We start from the raw sequence: 24,792 nt of genomic DNA on the forward strand, positions 1-24,792 counted from the left end.
TGTCCCGTTCTTATTGATTAAAAACGTTCCATATTAATTGATTTCGTTGCAAGGTTTTAACCTCTATATGAGACGTTTTTCAAAGACTGCATTCATTTTAAAACAAACCATAACCTTTATTTCATCAATAAAGGTTTAAAAAGCTTTACGTAGATTATCAAATAATGATAATCTAAAATATCCTGTTTACACACGACCATTACATAATGGTTTACAATACAAATATGTTACATCAAAATCAGTTTCTTGAATGCAATTTTTACACAATATCATACAAACATGGACTCCAAATCTTGTCCTTATTTTAGTATGCAACAGCGGAAGCTCTTAGTATTCACCTGAGAATAAACATGCTTTAAACGTCAACAAAAATGTTGGTGAGTTATAGGTTTAACCTATATATATATATATATCAAATCGTAATAATAGACCACAAGATTTCATATTTCAATACACATCCCATACATAGAGATAAAAATCATTCATATGGTGAACACCTGGTAACCGACATTAACAAGATGCATATATAAGAATATCCCCATCATTCCGGGACACCCTTCGGATATGATATAAATTTCGAAGTACTAAAGCATCCGGTACTTTGGATGGAGTTTGTTAGGCCCAATAGATCTATCTTTAGGATTCGCGTCAATTAGGGTGTCTGTTCCCTAATTCTTAGATTACCAGACTTAATAAAAAGGGGCATATTCGATTTCGATAATTCAACCATAGAATGTAGTTTCACGTACTTGTGTCTATTTTGTAAATCATTTATAAAACCTGCATGTATTCTCATCCCAAAAATATTAGATTTTAAAAGTGGGACTATAACTCACATTCACAGATTTTTACTTCGTCGGGAAGTAAGACTTGGCCACTGGTTGATTCACGAACCTATAACAATATATACATATATATCAAAGTATGTTCAAAATATATTTACAACACTTTTAATATATTTTGATGTTTTAAGTTTATTAAGTCAGCTGTCCTCGTTAGTAACCTACAACTAGTTGTCCACGGTTAGATGTACAGAAATAAATCGATAAATATTATCTTGAATCAATCCACGACCCAGTGTATACGTATCTCAGTATTGATCACAACTCAAACTATATATATTTTGGAATCAACCTCAACCCTGTATAGCTAACTCCAACATTCACATATAGAGTGTCTATGGTTGTTCCGAAATATATATAGATGTGTCGACATGATAGGTCGAAACATTGTATACGTGTCTATGGTATCTCAAGATTACATAATATTCAATACAAGTTGATTAAGTTATGGTTGGAATAGATTTGTTACCAATTTTCACGTAGCTAAAATGAGAAAAATTATCCAATCTTGTTTTACCCATAACTTCTTCATTTTAAATCCGTTTTGAGTGAATCAAATTGCTATGGTTTCATATTGAACTCTATTTTATGAATCTAAACAGAAAAGGTATAGGTTTATAGTCGGAAAAATAAGTTACAAGTCGTTTTTGTAAAGGTAGTCATTTCAGTCGAAAGAACGACGTCTAGATGACCATTTTAGAAAACATACTTCCACTTTGAGTTTAACCATAATTTTTGGATATAGTTTCATGTTCATAATAAAAATCATTTTTTTTTCAGAATAACAACTTTTAAATCAAAGTTTATCATAGTTTTTAATTAACTAACCCAAAACAGCCCGCGGTGTTACTACGACGGCGTAAATCCGGTTTTACGGTGTTTTTCGTGTTTCCAGGTTTTAAATCATTAAGTTAGCATATCATATAGATATAGAACATGTTTTTAGTTGATTTTAAAAGTCAAGTTAGAAGGATTAACGTTTGTTTGCGAACAAGTTTAGAATTAACTAAACTATGTTCTAGTGATTACAAGTTTAAACCTTCGAATAAGATAGATTTATATGTATGAATCGAATGATGTTATGAAAATCATTACTACCTTAAGTTCCTTGGATAAACCTACTGGAAAAGAGAAAAATGGATCTAGCTTCAACGGATCCTTGGATGGCTCGAAGTTCTTGAAGCAGAATCATGACACGAAAACAAGTTCAAGTAAGATCATCACTTGAAATAAGATTGTTATAGTTATAGAAATTGAACCAAAGTTTGAATATGATTATTACCTTGTATTAGAATGATAACCTACTGTAAGAAACAAAGATTTCTTGAGGTTGGATGATCACCTTACAAGATTGGAAGTGAGCTAGCAAACTTGAAAGTATTCTTGATTTTACTAGAACTTGTAGAATATATGAAGAACACTTAGAACTTGAAGATAGAACTTGAGAGAGATCAATTAGATGAATAAAATTGAAGAATGAAAGTGTTTGTAGGTGTTTTTGGTCGTTGGTGTATGGATTAGATATAAAGGATATGTAATTTTATTTTCATGTAAATAAGTCATGAATGATTACTCATATTTTTGTAATTTTATGAGATATTTCATGCTAGTTGCCAAATGATGGTTCCCACATGTGTTAGGTGACTCACATGGGCTGCTAAGATCTGATCATTGGAGTGTATATACCAATAGTACATACATCTAAAAGCTATGTATTGTACGAGTACGAATACGGGTGCATACGAGTAGAATTGTTGATGAAACTGAACGAGGATGTAATTGTAAGCATTTTTGTTAAGTAGAAGTATTTTGAAGTCTTTCAAAAGTATATAAATACATATTAAAACACTACTTGTATATACATTTTAACTGAGTCGTTAAGTCATCGTTAGTCGTTACATGTAAGTGTTGTTTTGAAACCTTTAGGTTAACGATCTTGTTAAATGTTGTTAACCCAATGTTTATAATATCAAATGAGATTTTAAATTATTATATTATCATGATATTATCATGTATGAATATCTCTTAATATGATATATATACATTAAATGTCTTTACAACGATAATCGTTACATATATGTCTCGTTTAAAAATCATTAAGTTAGTAGTCTTGTTTTTACATATGTAGTTCATTGTTAATATACTTAATGATATGTTTACTTATCATAGTATCATATTAACTATATATATATCCATATATATGTCATCATATAGTTTTTACAAGTTTTAACGTTCGTGAATCACCAGTCAACTTGGGTGGTCAATTGTCTATATGAAACCTATTTTAATTAATCAAGTCTTAACAAGTTTGATTTCTTAACATGTTAGAAACATTTAATCATGTAAATATCAATCTCAATTAATATATATAAACATGGAATAGTTCGGGTCACTACAGTACCTACCCGTTAAATAAATTTCGTCCCGAAATTTTAAGCTGTTGAAGGTGTTGACGAATCTTCTGGAAATAGATGCGGGTATTTCTTCTTCATCTGATCTTCATGCTCTCAGGTGAACTCGGGTCCTCTACGAGCATTCCATTGAACCTTAACAACTGGTATCTTGTTTTGCTTAAGTCTTTTAACCTCACGATCCATTATTTCGACGGGTTCTTCGATGAATTGAAGTTTTTCGTTGATTTGGATTTCATCTAACAGAATAGTGAGATCTTCTTTAGCAAAATATTTCTTAAAATTCGAGACGTAGAAAGTGTTATGTACAGCCGCGAGTTGTTGAGGTAACTCAAGTCGGTAAGCTACTGGTCCGACACGATCAATTATCTTGAATGGTCCAATATACCTTGGATTTAATTTCCCTCGTTTACCAAATCGAACAACGCCTTTCCAAGGTGCAACTTTAAGCATGACCATCTCTCCAATTTCAAATTCTATATCTTTTCTTTTAATGTCAGCGTAGCTCTTTTGTCGACTTTGGGCGGTTTTCAACCGTTGTTGAATTTGGATGATCTTCTCGGTAGTTTCTTGTATAATCTCCGGACCCGTAATCTGTCTATCTCCCACTTCACTCCAACAAATTGGAGACCTGCACTTTCTACCATAAAGTGCTTCAAACGGCGCCATCTCAATGCTTGAATGGTAGCTGTTGTTGTAGGAAAATTCTGGTAACGGTAGATGTCGATCCCAACTGTTTCCGAAATCAATAACACATACTCGTAGCATGTCTTCAAGCGTTTGTATCGTCCTTTCGCTCTGCCCATCAGTTTGTGGATGATAGGCAGTACTCATGTCTAGACGAGTTCCTAATACTTACTGTAATGTCTGCCAGAATCTTGAAATAAATCTGCCATCCCTATCAGAGATAATAGAGATTGGTATTCCATGTCTGGAGACGACTTCCTTCAAATACAGTCGTGCTAACTTCTCCATCTTGTCATCTTCTCTTATTGGCAGGAAGTGTGCTGACTTGGTGAGACGATCAACTATTACCCAAATAGTATCATAACCACTTGCAGTCCTTGGCAATTTAGTAATTAAATCCATGGTAATGTTTTCCCATTTCCATTCCGGGATTTCAGGTTGTTGTAGTAGACCTGATGGTTTCTGATGTTCAGCTTTGACCTTAGAACACGTCAAACATTCTCCTACATATTTAGCAATATCGGCTTTCATACCTGGCCACCAAAAATGTTTCTTAAGATCCTTGTACATCTTTCCCGTTCCAGGATGTATTGAGTATCTGGTTTTATGAGCTTCTCTAAGTACCATTTCTCTCATATCTCCAAATTTTGGTACCCAAATTCTTTCAGCCCTATACCGGGTTCCGTCTTCCCGAATATTAAGATGCTTCTCCGATCCTTTGGGTATTTCATCCTTTAAATTTCCTTCTTTTAAAACTCCTTGTTGTGCCTCCTTTATTTGAGTAGTAAGGTTAGTGTGAATCATTATATTCATAGATTTTACTCGAATGGGTTCTCTGTCCTTTCTGCTCAAGGCGTCGGCTACCACATTTGCCTTCCCCGGGTGGTAACGAATCTCAAAGTCGTAATCATTCAACAATTCAATCCACCTACGCTGCCTCATATTCAGTTGTTTCTGATTAAATATGTGTTGAAGACTATTGTGGTCGGTATATATAATACTTTTGACCCCATATAAGTAGTGCCTCCAAGTCTTTAATGCAAAAACAACCGCGCCTAATTCCAAATCATGCGTCATATAATTTTGCTCGTGAATCTTCAATTGTCTAGACACGTAAGCAATCACCTTCGTTCGTTGCATTAATACAGCTTTGATGTGTCACAATAAATCACAAAATCATCATTCCCTTCAGGCAATGAAAATATAGGTGCCGTATTTAGCTTTTTCTTCAATAACTGAAACGCTTTCTCTTGTTCATCATTCCATTCAAATTTCTTCCCTTTATGCGTTAATGCAGTCAAGGGTTTTGCTATTCTGGAAAAGTCTTGGATGAACCTTCTGTAGTAACCAGCTAGTCCTAAAAGCTGGCGTATGTGTTTCGGAGTTTTCGGGGTTTCCCACTTTTCAACAGTTTCTATCTTTGCCGGATCCACATTAATACCTTCTTTGTTCACTATGTGACCGAGGAATTGAACTTCTTCCAACCAAAATGCACACTTTGAAAACTTAGCGTACAATTCTTCCTTCCTCAATACTTCTAACACCTTTCTCAAATGTTCACCGTGTTCTTGGTCATTCTTTGAGTAAATAAGTATGTCATCAATGAAAACAATGACAAACTTGTCAAGGTATGGTCCACACACTTGGTTCATAAGGTCCATGAACACAGCTGGTGCATTAGTTAAACCAAACGGCATGACCATAAACTCGTAATGACCGTAACGTGTTCTGAAAGCAGTCTTTGGAGTATCATCTTCTTTCACCCGCATTTGATGATACCCGGAACGTAAGTCAATCTTTGAATAAACAGACGAGCCTTGTAGTTGATCAAATAAGTCATCGATTCTCGGTAGTGGGTAGCGGTTCTTGATGGTAAGTTTGTTCAACTCTCGGTAGTCGATACACAACCTGAATGTACCATCTTTCTTCTTGACAAACAAAACAGGAGCTCCCCACGGTGATGTGCTTGGTCGAATGAAACCACGCTCTAAAAGTTCTTGTAATTGGCTTTGCAGTTCTTTCATCTCACTGGGTGCGAGTCTGTAAGGAGCACGAGCTATTGGTGCAGCTCCTGGTACAAGATCTATTTGAAATTCAACGGATCGATGTGGGGGTAATCCCGGTAATTCTTTCGGAAATACATCTGGAAATTCTTTTGCAATGGGAACATCATTGATGCTCTTTTCTTCAGTTTGTACTTTCTCGACGTGTGCTAGAACAGCATAGCAACCTTTTCTTATTAGTTTTTGTGCCTTCAAATTACTAATAAGATGTAGCTTCGTGTTGCCCTTTTCTCCGTACACCATTAAGGGTTTTCCTTTTTCTCGTATAATGCGAATTGCATTTTTGTAACAAACGATCTCTGCTTTCACTTCTTTCAACCAGTCCATACCGATTATCACATCAAAACTCCCTAACTCTACTGGTATCAAATCAATCTTAATGTTTCGCTAACCAGTTTAATTTCTCGATTCTGACATATATTATCTGCTGAAATTAATTTACCATTTGCTAATTCGAGTAAAAATTTACTATCCAAAGGCGTCAATGGACAACTTAATTTAGCACAAAAATCTCTACTCATATAGCTTCTATCAGCACCCGAATCAAATAAAACGTAAGCAGATTTATTGTCAATAAGAAACGTACCCGTAACAAGCTCCGGGTCTTCCTGTGCCTCTGCCGCATTAATATTGAAAACTCTTCCGCGGCCTTGTCCATTCGTGTTCTCCTGGTTCGGGCAATTTCTAATAATGTGGCCCGATTTTCCACATTTATAACAAACTACATTGGCATAACTTGCTCCGACACTACTTGCTCCGCCATTACTCGTTCCGACACCATTTGTTCCTTTCGTTCTATTAACCCCTGGTCCGTAGACCTCACACTTCGCCGCGCTATGACCATTTCTTTTACACTTGTTGCAAAATTTAGTGCAGAACCCCGAGTGATACTTTTCACACCTTTGGCATAGCTGCTTCTGATTGTTGTTGTTGTTGTTGCGGTTATTATTGTTGTTGGGATGATTGTTGTAGTTGCTATTGTTGTTGTTGTTGTTGTTGTTGGGCCGTTTGTTGTAGTTGCAATTGATGTTGCGATTGTTGGGATAATTGTTGCGATTATTGTTGTAATTGCTGTTGTTGTTGTATTGGTGATTCTTATCACCGTTTTCCTCCCACTTTCTTTTGACTTGCTTCACATTGGCCTCTTCAGCAGTCTGTTCTTTAATTCTTTCTTCAATCTGGTTCACTAGTTTGTGAGCCATTCTACATGCCTGTTGTATGGAGGCGGACTCGTGTAAACTTATATCTTCTTGGATTCTTTCCGGTAATCCTTTCACAAACGCGTCGATCTTCTCTTCCTCATCTTCGAATGCTCCCGGACACAATAGGCACAATTCTGTGAATCATCTTTCGTACGTGGTAACATCAAATCTTTGGGTTCGTAACCCTCTAAGTTCTGTCTTGAGCTTATTGACCTCAGTTCTGGGACGGTACTTCTCGTTCATCAAGTGCTTGAATGCTGACCATGGTAGTGCGTACGCATCGTCTTGTCCCACTTGCTCTAGATAGGTATTCCACCATGTTAACGCAGAACTTGTGAAGGTATGCGTAGCGTACTTCACTTTTTCCTCTTCAGTACACTTACTTATGGCAAACACCGATTCGACCTTCTCGGTCCACCGTTTCAATCCGATCGGTCCTTCGGTTCCAACAAATTCCAAAGGTTTGCAGGTAGTGAATTCTTTGTAGGTGCATCCTACACGATTTCCTGTACTGCTAGATCCAAGGTTATTGTTGGTATGTAGCGCAGCCTGTACTACGGCTATGTTTGAAGCTAGAAAAATACGGAATTCCTCTTCATTCATATTCACGGTGTGTCGAGTATTCGATGCCATTTCCTTCAAAATAGTCAAATGGAACAAGTTAATCATACAGAATATTAAGAGTAGTTAATAGTATTTCGTAGCATAATATGAACTCATTTATAAAAGCTTTTTCTTCATATTAGCGTTTTATAAGTTTAAATTCGGGTAGTACCTACCCGTTAAGTTCATACTTAGTAGCTAATATACAATTCAACTACTACAATTCTATATGAAAAACTGATTATAATAATATTTCGCGTTCAAACTTTTACACAATATTTTACAAACTTACAATACCGCTTATTTTACATATAGCATGAAATATAGCACACAATAAATTTGATACAAGATGGTTGTGAAGATAATTCTAGCTAGTACACAAGTCGTTCAGCAAAGGCAATAAAGACACGTAATTCATACGTCCAGAAACAAGTCATGCATTCTGGTTTTACTAGGATTACTTCCCATCCTTGGTCTTGTGGAACATAACCGTTATGGCCGTTGATAAGACAGCGTGTTGTAACGTCGTCAAAGGGACGAGGGTTACGTAATGTCCAACAGTCCCGTAACAATCTAAAAACCTCATTTCTTACCCCAATTACCGACTCCGTCACTTGTGGGAACGTTTTGTTTAATAGTTGTAGCCCGATGTTCTTGTTCTCACTTTGGTGAGAAGCGAACATTACTAATCCGTAAGCATAACATGCTTCTTTATGTTTCATGTTAGTCGCTTTTTCTAAATCACGAAGTCCAATATTCGGATATATTGAATCAAAATAATTTCTTAACCCATTGCGTAAAATAGCATTTGGGTTCCCCGCAATATATGCGTCAAAGTAAACACATCGTAACTTATGGATTTCCCAATGTGATATCCCCATCTTTCGAACGAAAGCCTTTTATAAACCAAGGCATTCTTGGAACGTTCTTCGAATGTCTTACAAACTGATCTCGCCTTAAATAGTTGTGCCGAAGAATTCTGACCGACTCTAGACAAGATTTCATCAATCATGTCTCCGGGTAGGTCTCTTAAAATATTAGGTTGTCTATCAATTTTGTGTTTTTATACTGTAAAATAGACAAGAGTTAGATTCATAAAAAAAATACTTATTAATACAAGCAATTTTTACATATATCATAAAGCATAAGCACACTATATTACATATATTACACCACACGAATACAATTATCTTATTCCGACTCGCTTGTTTCTTCTTCTTCGGTTTTGGTTCGTTTTGCCAAGTTTCTAGGGATATATGATGTTCCCCTAATACGAGCCGTCGTTTTCCACATTGGTTTAGAAAAACCTGGTGGTTTAGAGGTTCCCGGGTCATTGTTACAACTTAAGGACTTCGGGGGTTGACGATACATATAAAGTTCATCGGGGTTGGAATTAGATTTCTCTATTTTTATGCCCTTTCCCTTATTATTTTCTTTTGCCTTTTTAAATTCAGTTGGGGTAATTTCTATAACATCATCGGAATTCTCGTCGGAATCCGATTCATCGGAGAATTGGTAATCCTCCCAATATTTTGCTTCCTTGGCGGAAACACCATTGACCATAATTAACCTTGGTCAGTTGGTTGAGGATTTTCTTTTACTTAACCGTTTTATTATTTCCCCCACCGGTTCTATTTCTTCATCCGGTTCCGATTCTTCTTCCGGTTCTGATTCTTCTTCCGGTTCCGACTCTTCTTCCGGTTCCTCTTCGAGAACTTGTGAATCAGTCCACGAATCATTCCAATTTACATTTGACTCTTCATTATTATTAGGTGAGTCAATGGGACTTGTTCTAGAGGTAGACATCTATCACATAATATCAAACGCGTTAAGAGATTAATATATCACATAATATTCACATGTTAAAAATATATAGTTTCCAACAAAATTTGTTAAGCAATCATTTTTCAAGTAAACACGGTCGAAGTCCAGACTCACTAATGCATCCTAACAAACTCGATAAGACACACTAATGCAAAATTCTGGTTCTCTAAGACCAACGCTCGGATACCAACAGAAATGTCCCGTTCTTATTGATTAAAAACGTTCCATATTAATTGATTTCGTTGCGAGGTTTTGACCTCTATATGAGACGTTTTTCAAAGACTGCATTCATTTTAAAACAAACCATAACCTTTATTTCATCAATAAAGGTTTAAAAAGCTTTACGTAGATTATCAAATAATGATAATCTAAAATATCATGTTTACACACGACCATTACATAATGGTTTACAATACAAATATGTTACATCGAAATCAGTTTCTTGAATGCAGGTTTTACACAATATCATACAAACATGGACTCCAAATCTTGTCCTTATTTTAGTATGCAACAGCGGAAGCTCTTAGTATTCACCTGAGAATAAACATGCTTTAAACGTCAACAAAAATGTTGGTGAGTTATAGGTTTAACCTATATATATATATATCAAATCGTAACAATAGACCACAAGATTTCATATTTCAATACACATCCCATACATAGAGATAAAAATCATTCATATGGTGAACACCTGGTAACCGACATTAACAAGATACATATATAAGAATATCCCCATCATTCTGAGACACCCTTCGGATATGATATAAATTTCGAAGTACTAAAGCATCCGGTACTTTGGATGGGGTTTGTTAGGCCCAATAGATCTATCTTTAGGATTCGCGTCAATTAGGGTTTCTGTTCCCTAATTCTTAGATTACCAAACTTAATAAAAAGGGGCATATTCGATTTCGATAATTCAACCATAGAATGTAGTTTCACGTACTTGTGTCTATTTTGTAAATCATTTATAAAACCTGCATGTATTCTCAACCCAAAAATATTAGATTTTAAAAGTGGGACTATAACTCACATTCACAGATTTTTACTTCGTCGGGAAGTAAGACTTGGCCACTGGTTGATTCACGAACCTATAACAATATATACATATATATCAAAGTATGTTCAAAATATATTTACAACACTTTTAATATATTTTGATGTTTTAAGTTTATTAAGTCAGCTGTCCTCGTTAGTAACCTACAACTAGTTGTCCACAGTTAGATGTACAGAAATAAATCGATAAATATTATCTTGAATCAATCCACGACCCAGTGTATACGTATCTCATTATTGATCACAACTCAAACTATATATATTTTGGAATCAACCTCAACCCTGTATAGCTAACTCCAACATTCACATATAGAGTGTCTATGGTTGTTCCAAAATATATATAGATGTGACGACATGATAGGTCGAAACATTGTATACGTGTCTATGGTATCTCAAGATTACATAATATTCAATACAAGTTGATTAAGTTATGGTTGGAATAGATTTGTTACCAATTTTCACGTAGCTAAAATGAGAAAAATTATCCAATCTTGTTTTACCCATAACTTCTTCATTTTAAATCCGTTTTGAGTGAATCAAATTGCTATGGTTTCATATTGAACTCTATTTTATGAATCTAAACGGAAAAAGTATAGGTTTATAGTCGGAAAAATAAGTTACAAGTCATTTTTGTAAAGGTAGTCATTTCAGTCGAAAGAACGACGTCTAGATGACCATTTTAGAAAACATACTTCCACTTTGAGTTTAACCATAATTTTTGGATATAATTTCATGTTCATAATAAAAATCAATTTTTTTTCAGAATAACAACTTTTAAATCAAAGTTTATCATAGTTTTTAATTAACTAACCCAAAACAGCCCGCGGTGTTACTACGACGGCGTAAATCCGGTTTTACGGTGTTTTTCGTGTTTCCAGGTTTTAAATCATTAAGTTAGCATATCATATAGATATAGAACATGTGTTTAGTTGATTTTAAAAGTCAAGTTAGAAGGATTAACTTTTGTTTGCGAACAAGTTTAGAATTAACTAAACTATGTTCTAGTGATTACAAGTTTAAACCTTCGAATAAGATAGCTTTATATGTATGAATCGAATGATGTTATGAACATCATTACTACCTTAAGTTCCTTGGATAAACCTACTGGAAAAGAAAAAAATGGATCTAGCTTCAACGGATCCTTGGATGGCTCAAAGTTCTTGAAGCAGAATCATGACACGAAAACTAGTTCAAGTAAGATCATCACTTGAAATAAGATTGTTATAGTTATAGAAATTGAACCAAAGTTTGAATATGATTATTACCTTATATTAGAATGATAACCTACTGTAAGAAACAAAGATTTCTTGAGGTTGGATGATCACCTTACAAGATTGGAAGTGAGCTAGCAAACTTGAAAGTATTCTTGATTTTATGTAACTAGAACTTGTAGAATATATGAAGAACACTTAGAACTTGAAGATAGAACTTGAGAGAGATCAATTAGATGAATAAAATTGAAGAATGAAAGTGTTTGTAGGTGTTTTTGGTCGTTGGTGTATGGATTAGATATAAAGGATATGTAATTTTGTTTTCATGTAAATAAGTCATGAATGATTACTCATATTTTTGTAATTTTATGAGATATTTCATGCTAGTTGCCAAATGATGGTTCCCACATGTGTTAGGTGACTCACATGGGCTGCTAAGAGCTGATCATTGGAGTGTATATACCAATAGTACATACATCTAAAAGCTATGTATTGTACGAGTACGAATACGGGTGCATACGAGTAGAATTGTTAATGAAACTGAACGAGGATGTAATTGTAAGCATTTTTGTTAAGTAGAAGTATTTTGATAAGTGTATTGAAGTCTTTCAAAAGTATATAAATACATATTAAAACACTACATGTATATACATTTTAACTGAGTCATTAAGTCATCGTTAGTCGTTACATGTAAGTGTTGTTTTGAAACCTTTAGGTTAACGATCTTGTTAAATGTTGTTAACCCAATGTTTATAATATCAAATGAGATTTTAAATTATTATATTATCATGATATTATCATGTATGAATATCTCTTAATATGATATATATATACATTAAATGTCTTTACAACGATAATCGTTACATATATGTCTCGTTTAAAAATCATTAAGTTAGTAGTCTTGTTTTTACATATGTAGTTCATTGTTAATATACTTAATGATATGTTTACTTATCATAGTATCATGTTAACTATATATATATCCATATATATGTCATCATATAGTTTTTACAAGTTTTAACGTTCGTGAATCACCGGTCAACTTGGGTGGTCAATTGTCTATATGAAACCTATTTCAATTAATCAAGTCTTAACAAGTTTGATTGCTTAACATGTTGGAAACATTTAATCATGTAAATATCAATCTCAATTAATATATATAAACATGGAAAAGTTCGGGTCACTACAGAGAGTGATTGAGACGAGGCTCCGACGCGAGACAAAGGTTTCAGAGAACCAATTCGGTTTCATGCCAGGACGCTCGTCGATGGAGGTGATTCACATCGTTGAAAGACTTATGGAGAAGTATAGGGAAAAACAAAAGAACCTACACATGGCGTTCTTAGACTTGGAAAAGGCTTATGACTGTGTCCCGCGCGAGCTGATTTGGAAGACTCTTAATGCTAAGGGTGTCCCAAGTAGATATATAAGAACTATTAGAGATATGTACGATGGGGCGAAGACTCGCGTACGCACGACAGTAGGAAACACAGATTTTTTCCCTATAGAGGTAGGTTTACATCAGGGATCGGCCCTTAGCCCATATCTTTTCGCTTTGATCCTAGACGAACTAACTAAGAGGATACAAGATAACATCCCAGGGTGCCTATTATTCGCCGACGATATTGTTTTAGTTTCGGACTCCCATGATGAGCTTAACAGAAGTCTAGAGCAATGGAGGACTGCCCTAGAATCAAATGGCCTACGGATTAGCAGACTTAAATCGGAGTACCTTAGATGCGATTTCAAGACGAGCGAAGAAGAACAAGAGGATTTAGTGGATGTCAGAATTGGGGATCAAATTTTACCTCCACAAGAGTCCTTTAGATATTTAGGCTCGATGCTTCACAAATCGGGAAGGATAGATGAGGACGTGACGCATCGTATACGAGTAGGATGGTTGAAGTGGAGGGCAGTGAAAGGGGTGTTGTGCGACAAGAAGGTACCCCTTAAATTGAAAGGAAAAATTTTCAAGGTGGCAATCAGACCGGCCATGTTGTACGGCTCAGAGTGTTGGCTTATGACGAAAGCCCAAGAGAGGAGGATGGAGGTGGCAGAAATGAGGATGCTTAGGTGGACGTGTGGTAAAATCATGCTAGATATGATACCAAATGGAGTTTTTAGGGAGAACTTGGAAGTTGGGAACATAACCAACAAGTTGAGGGAATGACGACTTAGATGGTTCGGGCATGTTATGAGGCGCCCACTTTTAGCCCCGGTTAGGAGAGTCGAGACCCTCGTTGTTGGGGTCGTAAGGAGAAGGGGTAGACCCAGACGTAGGTTGGAGGATAGATTGAAGCTTGACATGAAGGAGCTCTTATTGACCGAGGACATGACTTATGATAGGAATTTGTGGAGGTGTAGAATTAGAATAGATAACTAGGTTCTACATATTGTTTATTTATTTTATATATTTATATTATATTCCCTGCCTACTTGCTTGTGTGCACTTCATATATGTCTATTATTATGTCTTTTTTTTTCGTGGGACTTTACGTATTGGTTGTACATGTTTTATGAATATAAAATATATCTATACTTATTGTAGCATATCCACATGCTTTATTGCACTATATGCTTACATATTTGTATTACATTATATAGCAATTAAATTATACGTACTTACATATCTCATGTTTTTATGCTAACATTGTATATTTACTTGTCTATGCTTACATGGTATACCATCTTTTTATACTGCATTATACACCTACATGCTTCTTACTAACATGTTTACGTATACTTATTGTACTTACATGACTTGTTATACTTGCATATTTGACACTCACGTATTTTACTTATATGTTATATTACATTATATTGTTACATGCTTTATTTACTTATACATATCGTATTGGAGTATACATTATTCATGGTAAAGTTTTTATTTTATCAACTTTACTTGTATATTTTTACTTCACATATCGGAATTCATGGTTCTTTCTGGTCGGAGGTCCCTAGGAAGCAGCCTCTCTGCTCTACAGAATAGGGAGGGACGACTTCCTCTACCTGGGGACCGTTAGGTATCCGTGGGTGGAGGAATGACTTCTCTTTTACTTTAGGGTAGAGGAAAGGACTGTCTACATCTAACCTCCCTCATACTCCACCTTAGTGGAATTGGGTATTGTTGTTGTTGTGGTGGTGAGCATTTGTATTCAGATATTACAGATAGTGTACATTACCGAATCGGTAACAACCGACTACATATGTTACAGGATTCGATAATATTTTTGAGAATTCGGTATTCAGTACTTAGTGGTATACTGATATGGTAACAAAAGTGGAGACTATTATTTTGGGTCATACTGATCAACATAATATATAACAGCGAAGAGGTCGAAATGTCGTTTGGCTTTAAAAGTTTTTGGGGTTGTTGTCGTTTTGAAACAATTTACTTTAGTGGGTTTAGATTTATATTGCTACATATTTGCGGTATTGTATAATATTTTATATAGCTATGAAAATGCACTGGCTTTAGAGTTGAGAAGGGAAAACTCTAAGTTGGGGTACACTAGCACAATGTATATTCATTCACCTATGACATTAAATATGATATTTTTTTTTATCAATTTATTATCATTAAACTAAAAATTTAAGAATGCAACGAGTAAGAATGTGAACTGTGAAGCACCTACCCGCTCATAAAAGAAAGTGAATATATTAGTGTCTACTTTGGCCAGTTGTTCAGCTTGTTAATACCCATAACTATTTGTACCATATCTAACGTGACTATAACCAAAAACATATTAAACTGAAAATCAAGCTGCAATCAAGCTTAGGTAAAAGGTTAACTAAAACTGAAATCATCAAGTATAGAAAAGAAGAAACACAGGAAGAAGCCAACAATACGGTATAATACATCTTTTTAGTTTTTACTGTACAGGTACCATAATACAAAACTGATTCTACCGGTTTTAGATCCCAATTTTAGGATAAAAATAATAGTGGTACAAGTCAATATCGGTATATAGTATCATGCTCATCCCTGTGTTTAAAAATACACCAGACATGTTGGATTACATTACAAAATATGTAACCTAAGTGCTGCTTATGATTACAAGATTATTATAATGCAATATAATTGTTAAGAGATATAATAACGCTAATTCATCTAGAGGATGTAAGAACGTTAAAAAAAATAACTTAACAAAATAGAGACAACATCTAATGCAGTTTGCAAAGATTTCATACATTCAATTTAAACACTAAGCTTAAAAAAAAGGAAGATATTGAAGGAAGAAAAAAGAGATTGCAGATATATACAAGAACCTAAACTATCAAAATCATAGCGGGATGTACTTCAAACACCAAAACAATTGGGTCTTTTACTTTCAAACTTGTACACCCATCAGGACCATTCCATTCGCGTTCTTATCTCAGTAGTCAAGTTGAGTAATGTCGTTAGTAGCTTGTTGAACTGCAGTTATATAGGACTTGCCCTTGACATCTGCAGTTGAATGTAGATAAAGTTCTCAACTTTCTGAATTGTTTTACTCAAATCAAAAGATGATGCTCACAGAAAGAAAAAAATGTAGCACCAACATTCATATAATTGAAGTGGTTGTGCAAACTATAACTTTCTGTTTCTTATAAGAGATATAGCCACACAAAATGTCAATACTGAAACTTTAATAGATATATAGCAGTGCAAAGTCGTTCATAGTACTCTTTAAGAATTGATATCCCAATTCCCAATGTACAATTCTATGAAGATTGTATTAACAGACGAGTGAACCATTTTAGAGGTGGAAAGAAGAAATGAGTCCATGAAACATGTCAGAGCAAGTACGGGTCGAAACAGGCGGGTTGATCATAAAATAGTTAATAGCATATGGAGTACTATTTTTACCATATTGGACAAATATGCCAAATGAACCAGGTAAAGGTAGTTTGAGAATGGTCTTATAAAGGAAGTTAAACTAATTGTATTATAGAAATACGAATAAGGCAATTGAACCTGATTTTGTGCAGTCGTAATAGCTGTCCAATGTTGAGGTTGACTTGTAGGTGAATAGTCACTGACAAAAGTAAGTGTTCCTGATTCTTCGGGTACATGAATCGCAACTAAAGGTGGGAGTTCTCTCATTATCCATAATACAGAAGCTGAAGGCAACGATGAACCTGGAGAAACACGGGTCAAATAATGGTAATTCACACAGGTAACGAAATGGGCAACAAGGGTTACAGGTCAAAATGGTTTAGGTTGACCAAGAGTTTTTGTCTATTTTTAAATAAATTATGAGAAATGATTTTTCATTCTACCAAATTGTCCTTGGCATCGACATTATCTATCCCAATCTCATGCATTGATTATTACTACGGATTAGGAATAAAAGATTAACTACTTAAGGACAGTTGTTGGAGAATGGGTACATAAATTTTGATCACTTTATTATAGGTGGCCTGGGGCAAGTGTTTGCTGTTCTAAATAAAAACATAAAACGAGAAAGAAAAACAGTTTTAACCTATAAAATAGTATACAATCAGTAGAAGAGAGGCATTAAGCCCTCCAATATTCCGCCAATCACAATGATACAACACCTGCAGCATTAAGGTTGAGTGTTTAAGAAAACCTTGAGGAGCATGAACCCAACGACAGATCATCATAATCATAATATAAGTAAAAAGAAACTACGTACTGGTATATTTGTGACAAAAGCAACAATTGAACTTGAGGTAAAACAAATAACAGAAACAATGGCAAGTCCAGAAACCTGCTAACAAATACAACATAATGAATGAAGTTAATAAACACTGAAGAGCAACTCGGAGAGTACTCGGATGTTGACATTGACTTTAACCGACGTTGACCGAGTTTTTAACCAATTTTGACTGATTTTCCGAGTAATCCCGAGTACTGCCCGAGTTGCAAAAACCGTGTACTCGCATAGTAATTCCGAGTTCTACAACACTGGCTCAAACAATGTCATATATTTTGGAACAATTATGGAAGGAACATGAATAAATTACCTTCCACATTTCAGAAGAAGTCCTCTCGGATCTCACTTTACTCATTTTTGAGACCAATACATATCCTGTTCACAATACAATGAAAAGAAAGTTAAGACGATTGGATTCACAAGACTAAAAGAAAAGTATATCATTAGGAAAGATAACATGTTATACGGACGTACAAGCACTAAGCAAAATCTTTGTACCTACCAACATTTTTCAAAAAAAGATTATATATTTTAATTTTTGAGTAACTATTCCACTTGAAAGTATGTGGGATAATCATGAAAATACTTTCTAGCATCAAAATATGATACTAAGATATATGTAGCACCTAGTACATAACACTGAAAAAATTACACAAATAATAATAGTAGCAGATACCAAAGATGCTGACCGTAGCAAGCTAATGCGCCCCCTAGTAAAAGCATTGCAATTGCAAAAGTATCTACATAAACCTGCACGATATGTACAGTTATTCTACCTTTTTCATCTAGCATAAAGAACAATGCCAGAATAGTAATTAGAAGATTAATGATCGTTCTACATTTATAGGTCATGTTTGTATTATCATAAACACTGAATATAGTAAAAAAAAAATAAAGGATATATAAGAATAAACACTGATAATTCATACCCGTGCCACAACTGATGAATCAATAGGATTCTTTCCCAGGCCGATCCAGATAAGAACAGCTGATGCCAACATTATCACAAATATTAATAGAGTCACCTGTTCAAAAGAATCATTGATGAAGATTTCAAAGATTAACATGAAACAAATACACACGAATGATGGAACATGATTTATTGCTTTATTTTTTCATAGATCCACATTTAGTTAATAGCAGCAACTAGCCAACTATGGTTTAGAATCTTCATTTCATGGATCATCAAAATCTAATGGTAAAATATAAGTATGATCTTTTCTCAGAGTAGTAAATTATGAATATTAAACAATCTGTTGATATGACTTTACTTTTACTAAAAAATAGAAATTAAAAAATAAATTAAAAAATACAAAGAAACTAAAAAATAGAAATTAAAAAATAAATTAAAAAATACAAAGATAAATAAAAAATAATAATAATAATAATAAAATATATAGATAAATATATAGATTAAAAAAAAAAAAAAAAAAGGTCCTTTTTAGCCGGAGGTCCTCACGGAAGCAATCTCTCTACCCTGGAGTAGAGAGGGGGATGAATTTCCTTTCCCGTGGGTGGAGAATTCTCTCGACTCGTGGTAACAGAAACGACTTCTCTTCTAGTTTAGGGTAGAGGAAGGATTGTCTACATCTTACCTCCCCCATACCTCGCAGGCGCGGGATTGGGTATTGTTGTTGTTGTTGTTTTATGCAATGGCATGCAAGTCTGAACAACTGGTAATTTGGTACACTAACATGGAAGAATAATTAAATCTTCATAGCAACAATACAAAACAAATAATAAAATGTTATCTAGTGTGAAACATCCAACTAATTTTCATTTCAATGCTAAAGATTGACTTCTGTGTCCCAAATCATCGATATGGTCAATTACTCCTCAAAAATTAAATAAAAAACTGATCAACTTAAGTGCAGATAAAAAGGTATGACAAAACACTAATTTTTTTATTAAACTTTAAGAGCAGCTAAAGTTTTTTCTTTAAACTGTTATTCAGGTTATGTAAAAAGTTAACAGTTATCATATAAAAAAGGTTAAACTGATTTCAATATCATTTATGTATATTAGATTGCACATTTCTACAATTTCTCTTGTGAACAGGAAAACTTCAACTCACTCAATGAAAGAAATAGTTTGTAAGCACTATTTGTTTTCCGATTTTAAAGCATTTGGCGAAGTACTTGTGCAACCAATGGATTGCCAGAAAGCATATCTGGAGATGATACTCTCCAACGGTTGGAGTAAATGTCTATTATTTACTTGTTACAAAGCAAGTATACCCTAAAGAAAGGCTAAGTCGACTTTGTCTAAAGTAACCCATATATTCAACATTAAAAAACGGGATTAATTCTTAAAAGTTTACATGGATTCTATCACGTTATAAAATAACCAACACAAAATAGCCTAGTGGTTGGGATTATGATATTTTCTAATATCCTCATAAGAGGGTTCAAACCTTCACTGCGCATATCTTGGGGTGGCCAGAATAAAACAAAAAGAAGTTGGAACCGGTCACGACTCGTCAAAACCGGGCGTCGAAAAACGCGCTTCGAAAACACGCGTCGAATAACGCGCCTCGAAAATGCTGGGCGAAAACGAGCGTCGAAAAAAGCGGCTCGAAAATGCACTCAATAAAGGCGCGTCGAAATCGCGTGTCGAAATCGCATCTTTTGAAGTAAACCCATTTGGTTCTTCAAGTAATTTTCTATATGTCATTGGACCTATTTAGGTCAAGTAATTTTTAATATTATATTATGTGTTTGGACCCATTTGGGTTTTCAAGTAAACCCAATGGACCCATTTTTGAAACTTTGGGTTTTGGGTCTTGTTTACCAGGTCTAGTCACGAGATAATCCGGCTAATCCGCGTACATGTTAGCAAATATACTCCCTTCCCAATGAAGCCTAGAGATGGAAAACCTTAGCTGTTTACCCTATCCCGCTATACAAAATGAAAAAGATGATAACTCCAATCTAGTACACCTTGAAATTGGTGAATGGCTATGTCGATTTGATGCTACATAGCCCATATAAATCCCGCCTAAAAATGGGATAAACTCTTAAGACTCAATATGGACGTTTTCCATAATGCACACTAAGAGAAAACACTTCCACTGATTTTTTTTTGAAAGAAAAAGTTTTTAAGTGTCATGGATGTATGTTGGTAGCATACCAGTATCACGACTTGTTGACGATTGCCAACAGGGAAGACTCGAAAATTGCAACATCTTCTCCGTCTATTACCCTTCAAAATGGGCTTGTTTGCTTTCTCTAACAAAGGTTCCCGAGGACTACCTTCATCCTCTTCTTCATCATTTGCCTGATGGCACAGGTCAACCCTATAACATAAAAAAGAAACATAATTTTATCTCGTGATAGTGCAGTTGATTTCAACGTACCTACTATAATTTTTTACAAAGAAAATTATATATACAAAATATGCATGTACAATATAAGATCTAGATTCCAGAAGACAATTCATCACAAGACTAAGGTTTTTTTATGTTTTTTCTTAATATACATACAATGACTCTCTCTCTCTCTCTCTCTCTCTCTCTCTCTCTCTCTCTGTGTGTGTGTGTGTGTGTGTGTGTAAATGAGGGTTCAAATACTAAATATTGTGAGACCGTAAGAATGACTTTAAAAACACGTTTTGATTATCCGAAACACGTATATCTAAAATGAATAAATGATTCATATTATAATGACTTTAGGAAACTATGAAGAAAAAAAAAAGAATTAATTCTTAAAACTTTTTTACAATTGTTACCGTCGTGATTATTCAACATAATCATAAAGTGTAACATGATAATCACGTGTGATTATTCAATTTTATAATGTGACAATCAAGGGTTCAAGATAATCACAAAACAGGACTTAATACTTACATATTATTCATGTGAGTATCAAGTTATTAAATGTAATTACTATGAATCCAAAGAAATAATAAAAAATAAAAAGGTCAAATTGTTTTTATAATTAAAAAAATAGTATCTGAAAGTTATTTGAATACAGAGCTCCAAAAAGAATTTTACGATATAAAATGTCTTGGATATTTAGAAAGTGTTTTTGAAGTCATTCTTACGTTCTCACGGATTTAGCCTTTTCATTTAACGCAGCACCTATATATGTATACTACGAATGCTCTAATATTCGTTTAGTCATAGACACTGGGCTCACTCAAATGTGATTACTAATTGGCTACTACTGTTGCCTACAGGATATAGTAGACTGCAACCATAATAAATCAATCTACAGCCACGTTATTATCATAGGCTCAAAAATCAATCCAGATCTTCACAAGATATCAGATACCAGAAGGAACATACCAGAAAGATAAAAGAAGAAGAAATGCTGCAAGAAATAGAATCTTGGGCAATGCTGCAAAATAAAAGTAAAAGCTAATATTTATTCAAAGGCTTATTTTGTCATCAGGTACTTTCTATGTGACACAATAGAGAAGAGGCATACCCATAACCACAAAACCACAAGAGTTTGACCAGCAAATCCAGTTCTTACAAGCAGCAACAAGTGTTAATATAAAATAAACACCATAGCCTGCCAGAAAGAAAATTTAATAGCATAAGAAAATTTACTGTCTCGAAACGTCACAATGAACAAGTCCAAATATTTTACCCGTGTTGGATGAACCAATCATCAGATGAAACACCTGCGGATTTTAAATTTATTAGTATGAGCTACTTTAATTAGATTAAAACATGTTCAACGTATGTATTAAAATTGATTTCTTATGTGTTAGCAGTACAAATTTATGTGAGTTATCAATAATGGAGTTGGCAAGTCCTCTGTTTTGAAGGATCTTGTGTCAAATTTAAACATATATATGCAACGCTAGCAGTATTGAGTCGTGACATATAAACCTTAATAAATAGTTATTACTCACTTTCTGGCGAGTCCATCCCCTTTGTGGAGTCCTAGAATGAATTCTCAACAGCTGACACAAGGTTACAAGATATCAATCAATTGCTCGTACTAAACAAAAATGCACATTTAGGATACTAGTACGTGAATTGAAAATGTAAGCAATAAACATCAATACTTAATTACTTTTACAAGATTTTATTATGTATTATCACCTACATGTCCATAGTAGAAACTAGAATAACTACAAAAACGCATATGCTCGTGTATATAAAATGTAGAATTTTTAATGAAACTCTCCATGAAAACATATAAAGAGGTCAAACCTTACACCAGCCACTTGCAGTCAAGCAAATTTTGGAAAGTTTTTATCGATGCAAACGATTCAAACAATTATATAAAATTTATCTTATTTTTCTATAGCTGCAACAGTGGCTGATTTAGAGAAGTCTCATCTCATGATCCTAATGTTGATAAGTAATGCATCAGAAAAATGCACATTTCGAGTTCTAATCTCATATGTGGGATGATAATCTCTCAATACTATTTCACATGATTGTATATAAATCCCTATGGAAAATCATACTAGTAAACATATTGAACAAACCAATGTGTTAGCCCACACCTAGCAATGAGTTTGATTTTCAAATGACAACAAAAAGCACAAGACTTATAACAATAACAAATTAATAATGCATTTCTTACATCCAAATTCAGATATCAGAGTCCACATTTAAATTTAGCATAATAATTCCTAAAGAAAATTTGACATTAAGCTGCATAAACAATATATTTAATGATAAACTGTTTTAACAGTTGAGGTAATTGACCCCTAACTTTCCACTTATTTCAAAATGAATTAACCTAATAATCCAAAATAAAAAATTAGCTAATTAATTAAGAATTGAGATTAGAAGGTACCTGATAAAATGCAATAACGGCAATAACAATATCGATAAAAGCAAGGGAAATATTAACAGCAACTAAAGCCTTTGAATAACAACCAGCTTCTTCTGTAATTGTATCTTCTTCAATCACCATCATTTCACTCCGTAAACATGCCGACCCCATTCTATCCAATTCCTATCTATTTATATTTATATTTAAATTAAATTCATTTATACATTAAATTAAATTAGGTTTTATATGTGCGTGCGTGTGTGTGTGTGTTAGGGTTTGATAAACAAAGTGGCGGAGGTGCGTATGTGACTGTATGAATGAATGTAATGTAATGGCGGATCTAAAGGTTGGGGTTGAAAATTGGAATTTTAAATATTTTTATTGAAAAAGTTAGAGTCATCATCTTGACTTATGAAATGTCGTTTGATAAATTGCAGTGGTGGTGGCTTTAGAAAGATGTGTACACGTAGACAATGATGTGACGTTCGATGTAAAAAACTTATTTTCACAAATTATACATAGACTAGATTTTAAGAGCCCGTGCGTTGCACGGCAGCTCTATAAAATGGTTTTCATAATCATTACTATTTGTACAACATTGTTTGTTGTTGATAGCAATTTAATGACGAAACACTTTAGTAATATATGTATTGAAACTAAAGAAAAGTTAAAAATGATTTTCGTAAACGATATGAATCAATGGCATTAGAATGCAACAATGAGTTATTGATAATAATTCAAAACTAAAATCGTCAAAATCAGAGTGATACAATTTTGTGTCAAGATCTTCAGCAAATTCGAAGTTCCAAGTCCAGTTTTAGAGCCAACTGATATACAGATTCAACTGATACATAGAGCGCTGCTCATTGTTGACCTTATTAATGTTGTCATACCATAACATCAAGTTGAATATCATAGAGAATATGAAATCATGATTAAGAAGTTATTAACACTTCACAGCTGACATATATCATATACAAAGGTCAATATTAAAAAGTCAGAGCACTAACTTTTACTATAAAAACTAAATCAAAATCAATTTCATTGTAACCAACAGTTACTAACTCAAAACTTTTACTCTATGTGAAGTAACTTTGAGTCTTGCATCCATCCTAAATACAAAAAATAGGAGGTTAACTTTATATGATCAGATATAACCTGACTGACCTGCTTTTACACTGGACGGTTTTGCCTCTTGATCCGATGTATTAACAACTTCAATTTTCTTCCTTATAAAATATACCTGTTACAAATTAATAAAGTTGATCGTCAAAATACTAAGAAGGTACAAATGGAATTTAAAGTGATACGAACCTGCAACACTTCGTTGAAGATAACATTTTGTGTTGATTTTAGTATTTCTTTATCTTTGTTTCAAATAAGCACCTTCAGTCCCTTTCTATTACTAACTCTTGAGAGAGCAACATAAAGTTGTTTGTGACTTAAAGTCTGAAAACGGGGTTGGAAGAAATAAACCAACGTGCGATAAGGATTGTCC

The 24,792-nt window shown here is 34.1% G+C and overlaps 2 protein-coding genes across 2 annotated transcripts in view; one reads left to right on the forward strand and one right to left on the reverse strand.

Annotated features, from left to right (window-relative positions):
• LOC139854303 (uncharacterized) overlaps positions 1-15,788 on the forward strand; it is a 48,470-nt gene extending 32,682 nt beyond the window's left edge. The window contains exon 6 of the mRNA XM_071843615.1: positions 15,780-15,788. Within this exon, the coding sequence (XP_071699716.1) occupies positions 15,780-15,788 (9 nt within the window). The remainder of the gene's footprint in view (positions 1-15,779) is intronic.
• A 228-nt stretch (positions 15,789-16,016) lies between these two features.
• On the reverse strand, positions 16,017-23,689 carry LOC139852903 (tobamovirus multiplication protein 1). The gene is made up of 13 exons (XM_071842244.1): positions 23,316-23,689; positions 22,417-22,467; positions 22,149-22,182; positions 21,984-22,070; positions 21,842-21,893; positions 20,686-20,851; positions 18,486-18,581; positions 18,246-18,306; positions 17,867-17,931; positions 17,536-17,610; positions 17,362-17,437; positions 16,854-17,017; positions 16,017-16,343 (listed from the first exon to the last, which is right to left on the reverse strand). The coding sequence occupies exons 1-13, from the start codon at positions 23,463-23,465 to the stop codon at positions 16,320-16,322; spliced, it is 1,101 nt and encodes a 366-aa protein (XP_071698345.1). The 5' UTR covers positions 23,466-23,689; the 3' UTR covers positions 16,017-16,319.
• Positions 23,690-24,792: the final 1,103 nt, after the last annotated feature.

Source organism: Rutidosis leptorrhynchoides, chromosome 6 (assembly GCF_046630445.1).
Source record: "Rutidosis leptorrhynchoides isolate AG116_Rl617_1_P2 chromosome 6, CSIRO_AGI_Rlap_v1, whole genome shotgun sequence".
NCBI lineage: Eukaryota > Viridiplantae > Streptophyta > Magnoliopsida > Asterales > Asteraceae > Rutidosis > Rutidosis leptorrhynchoides.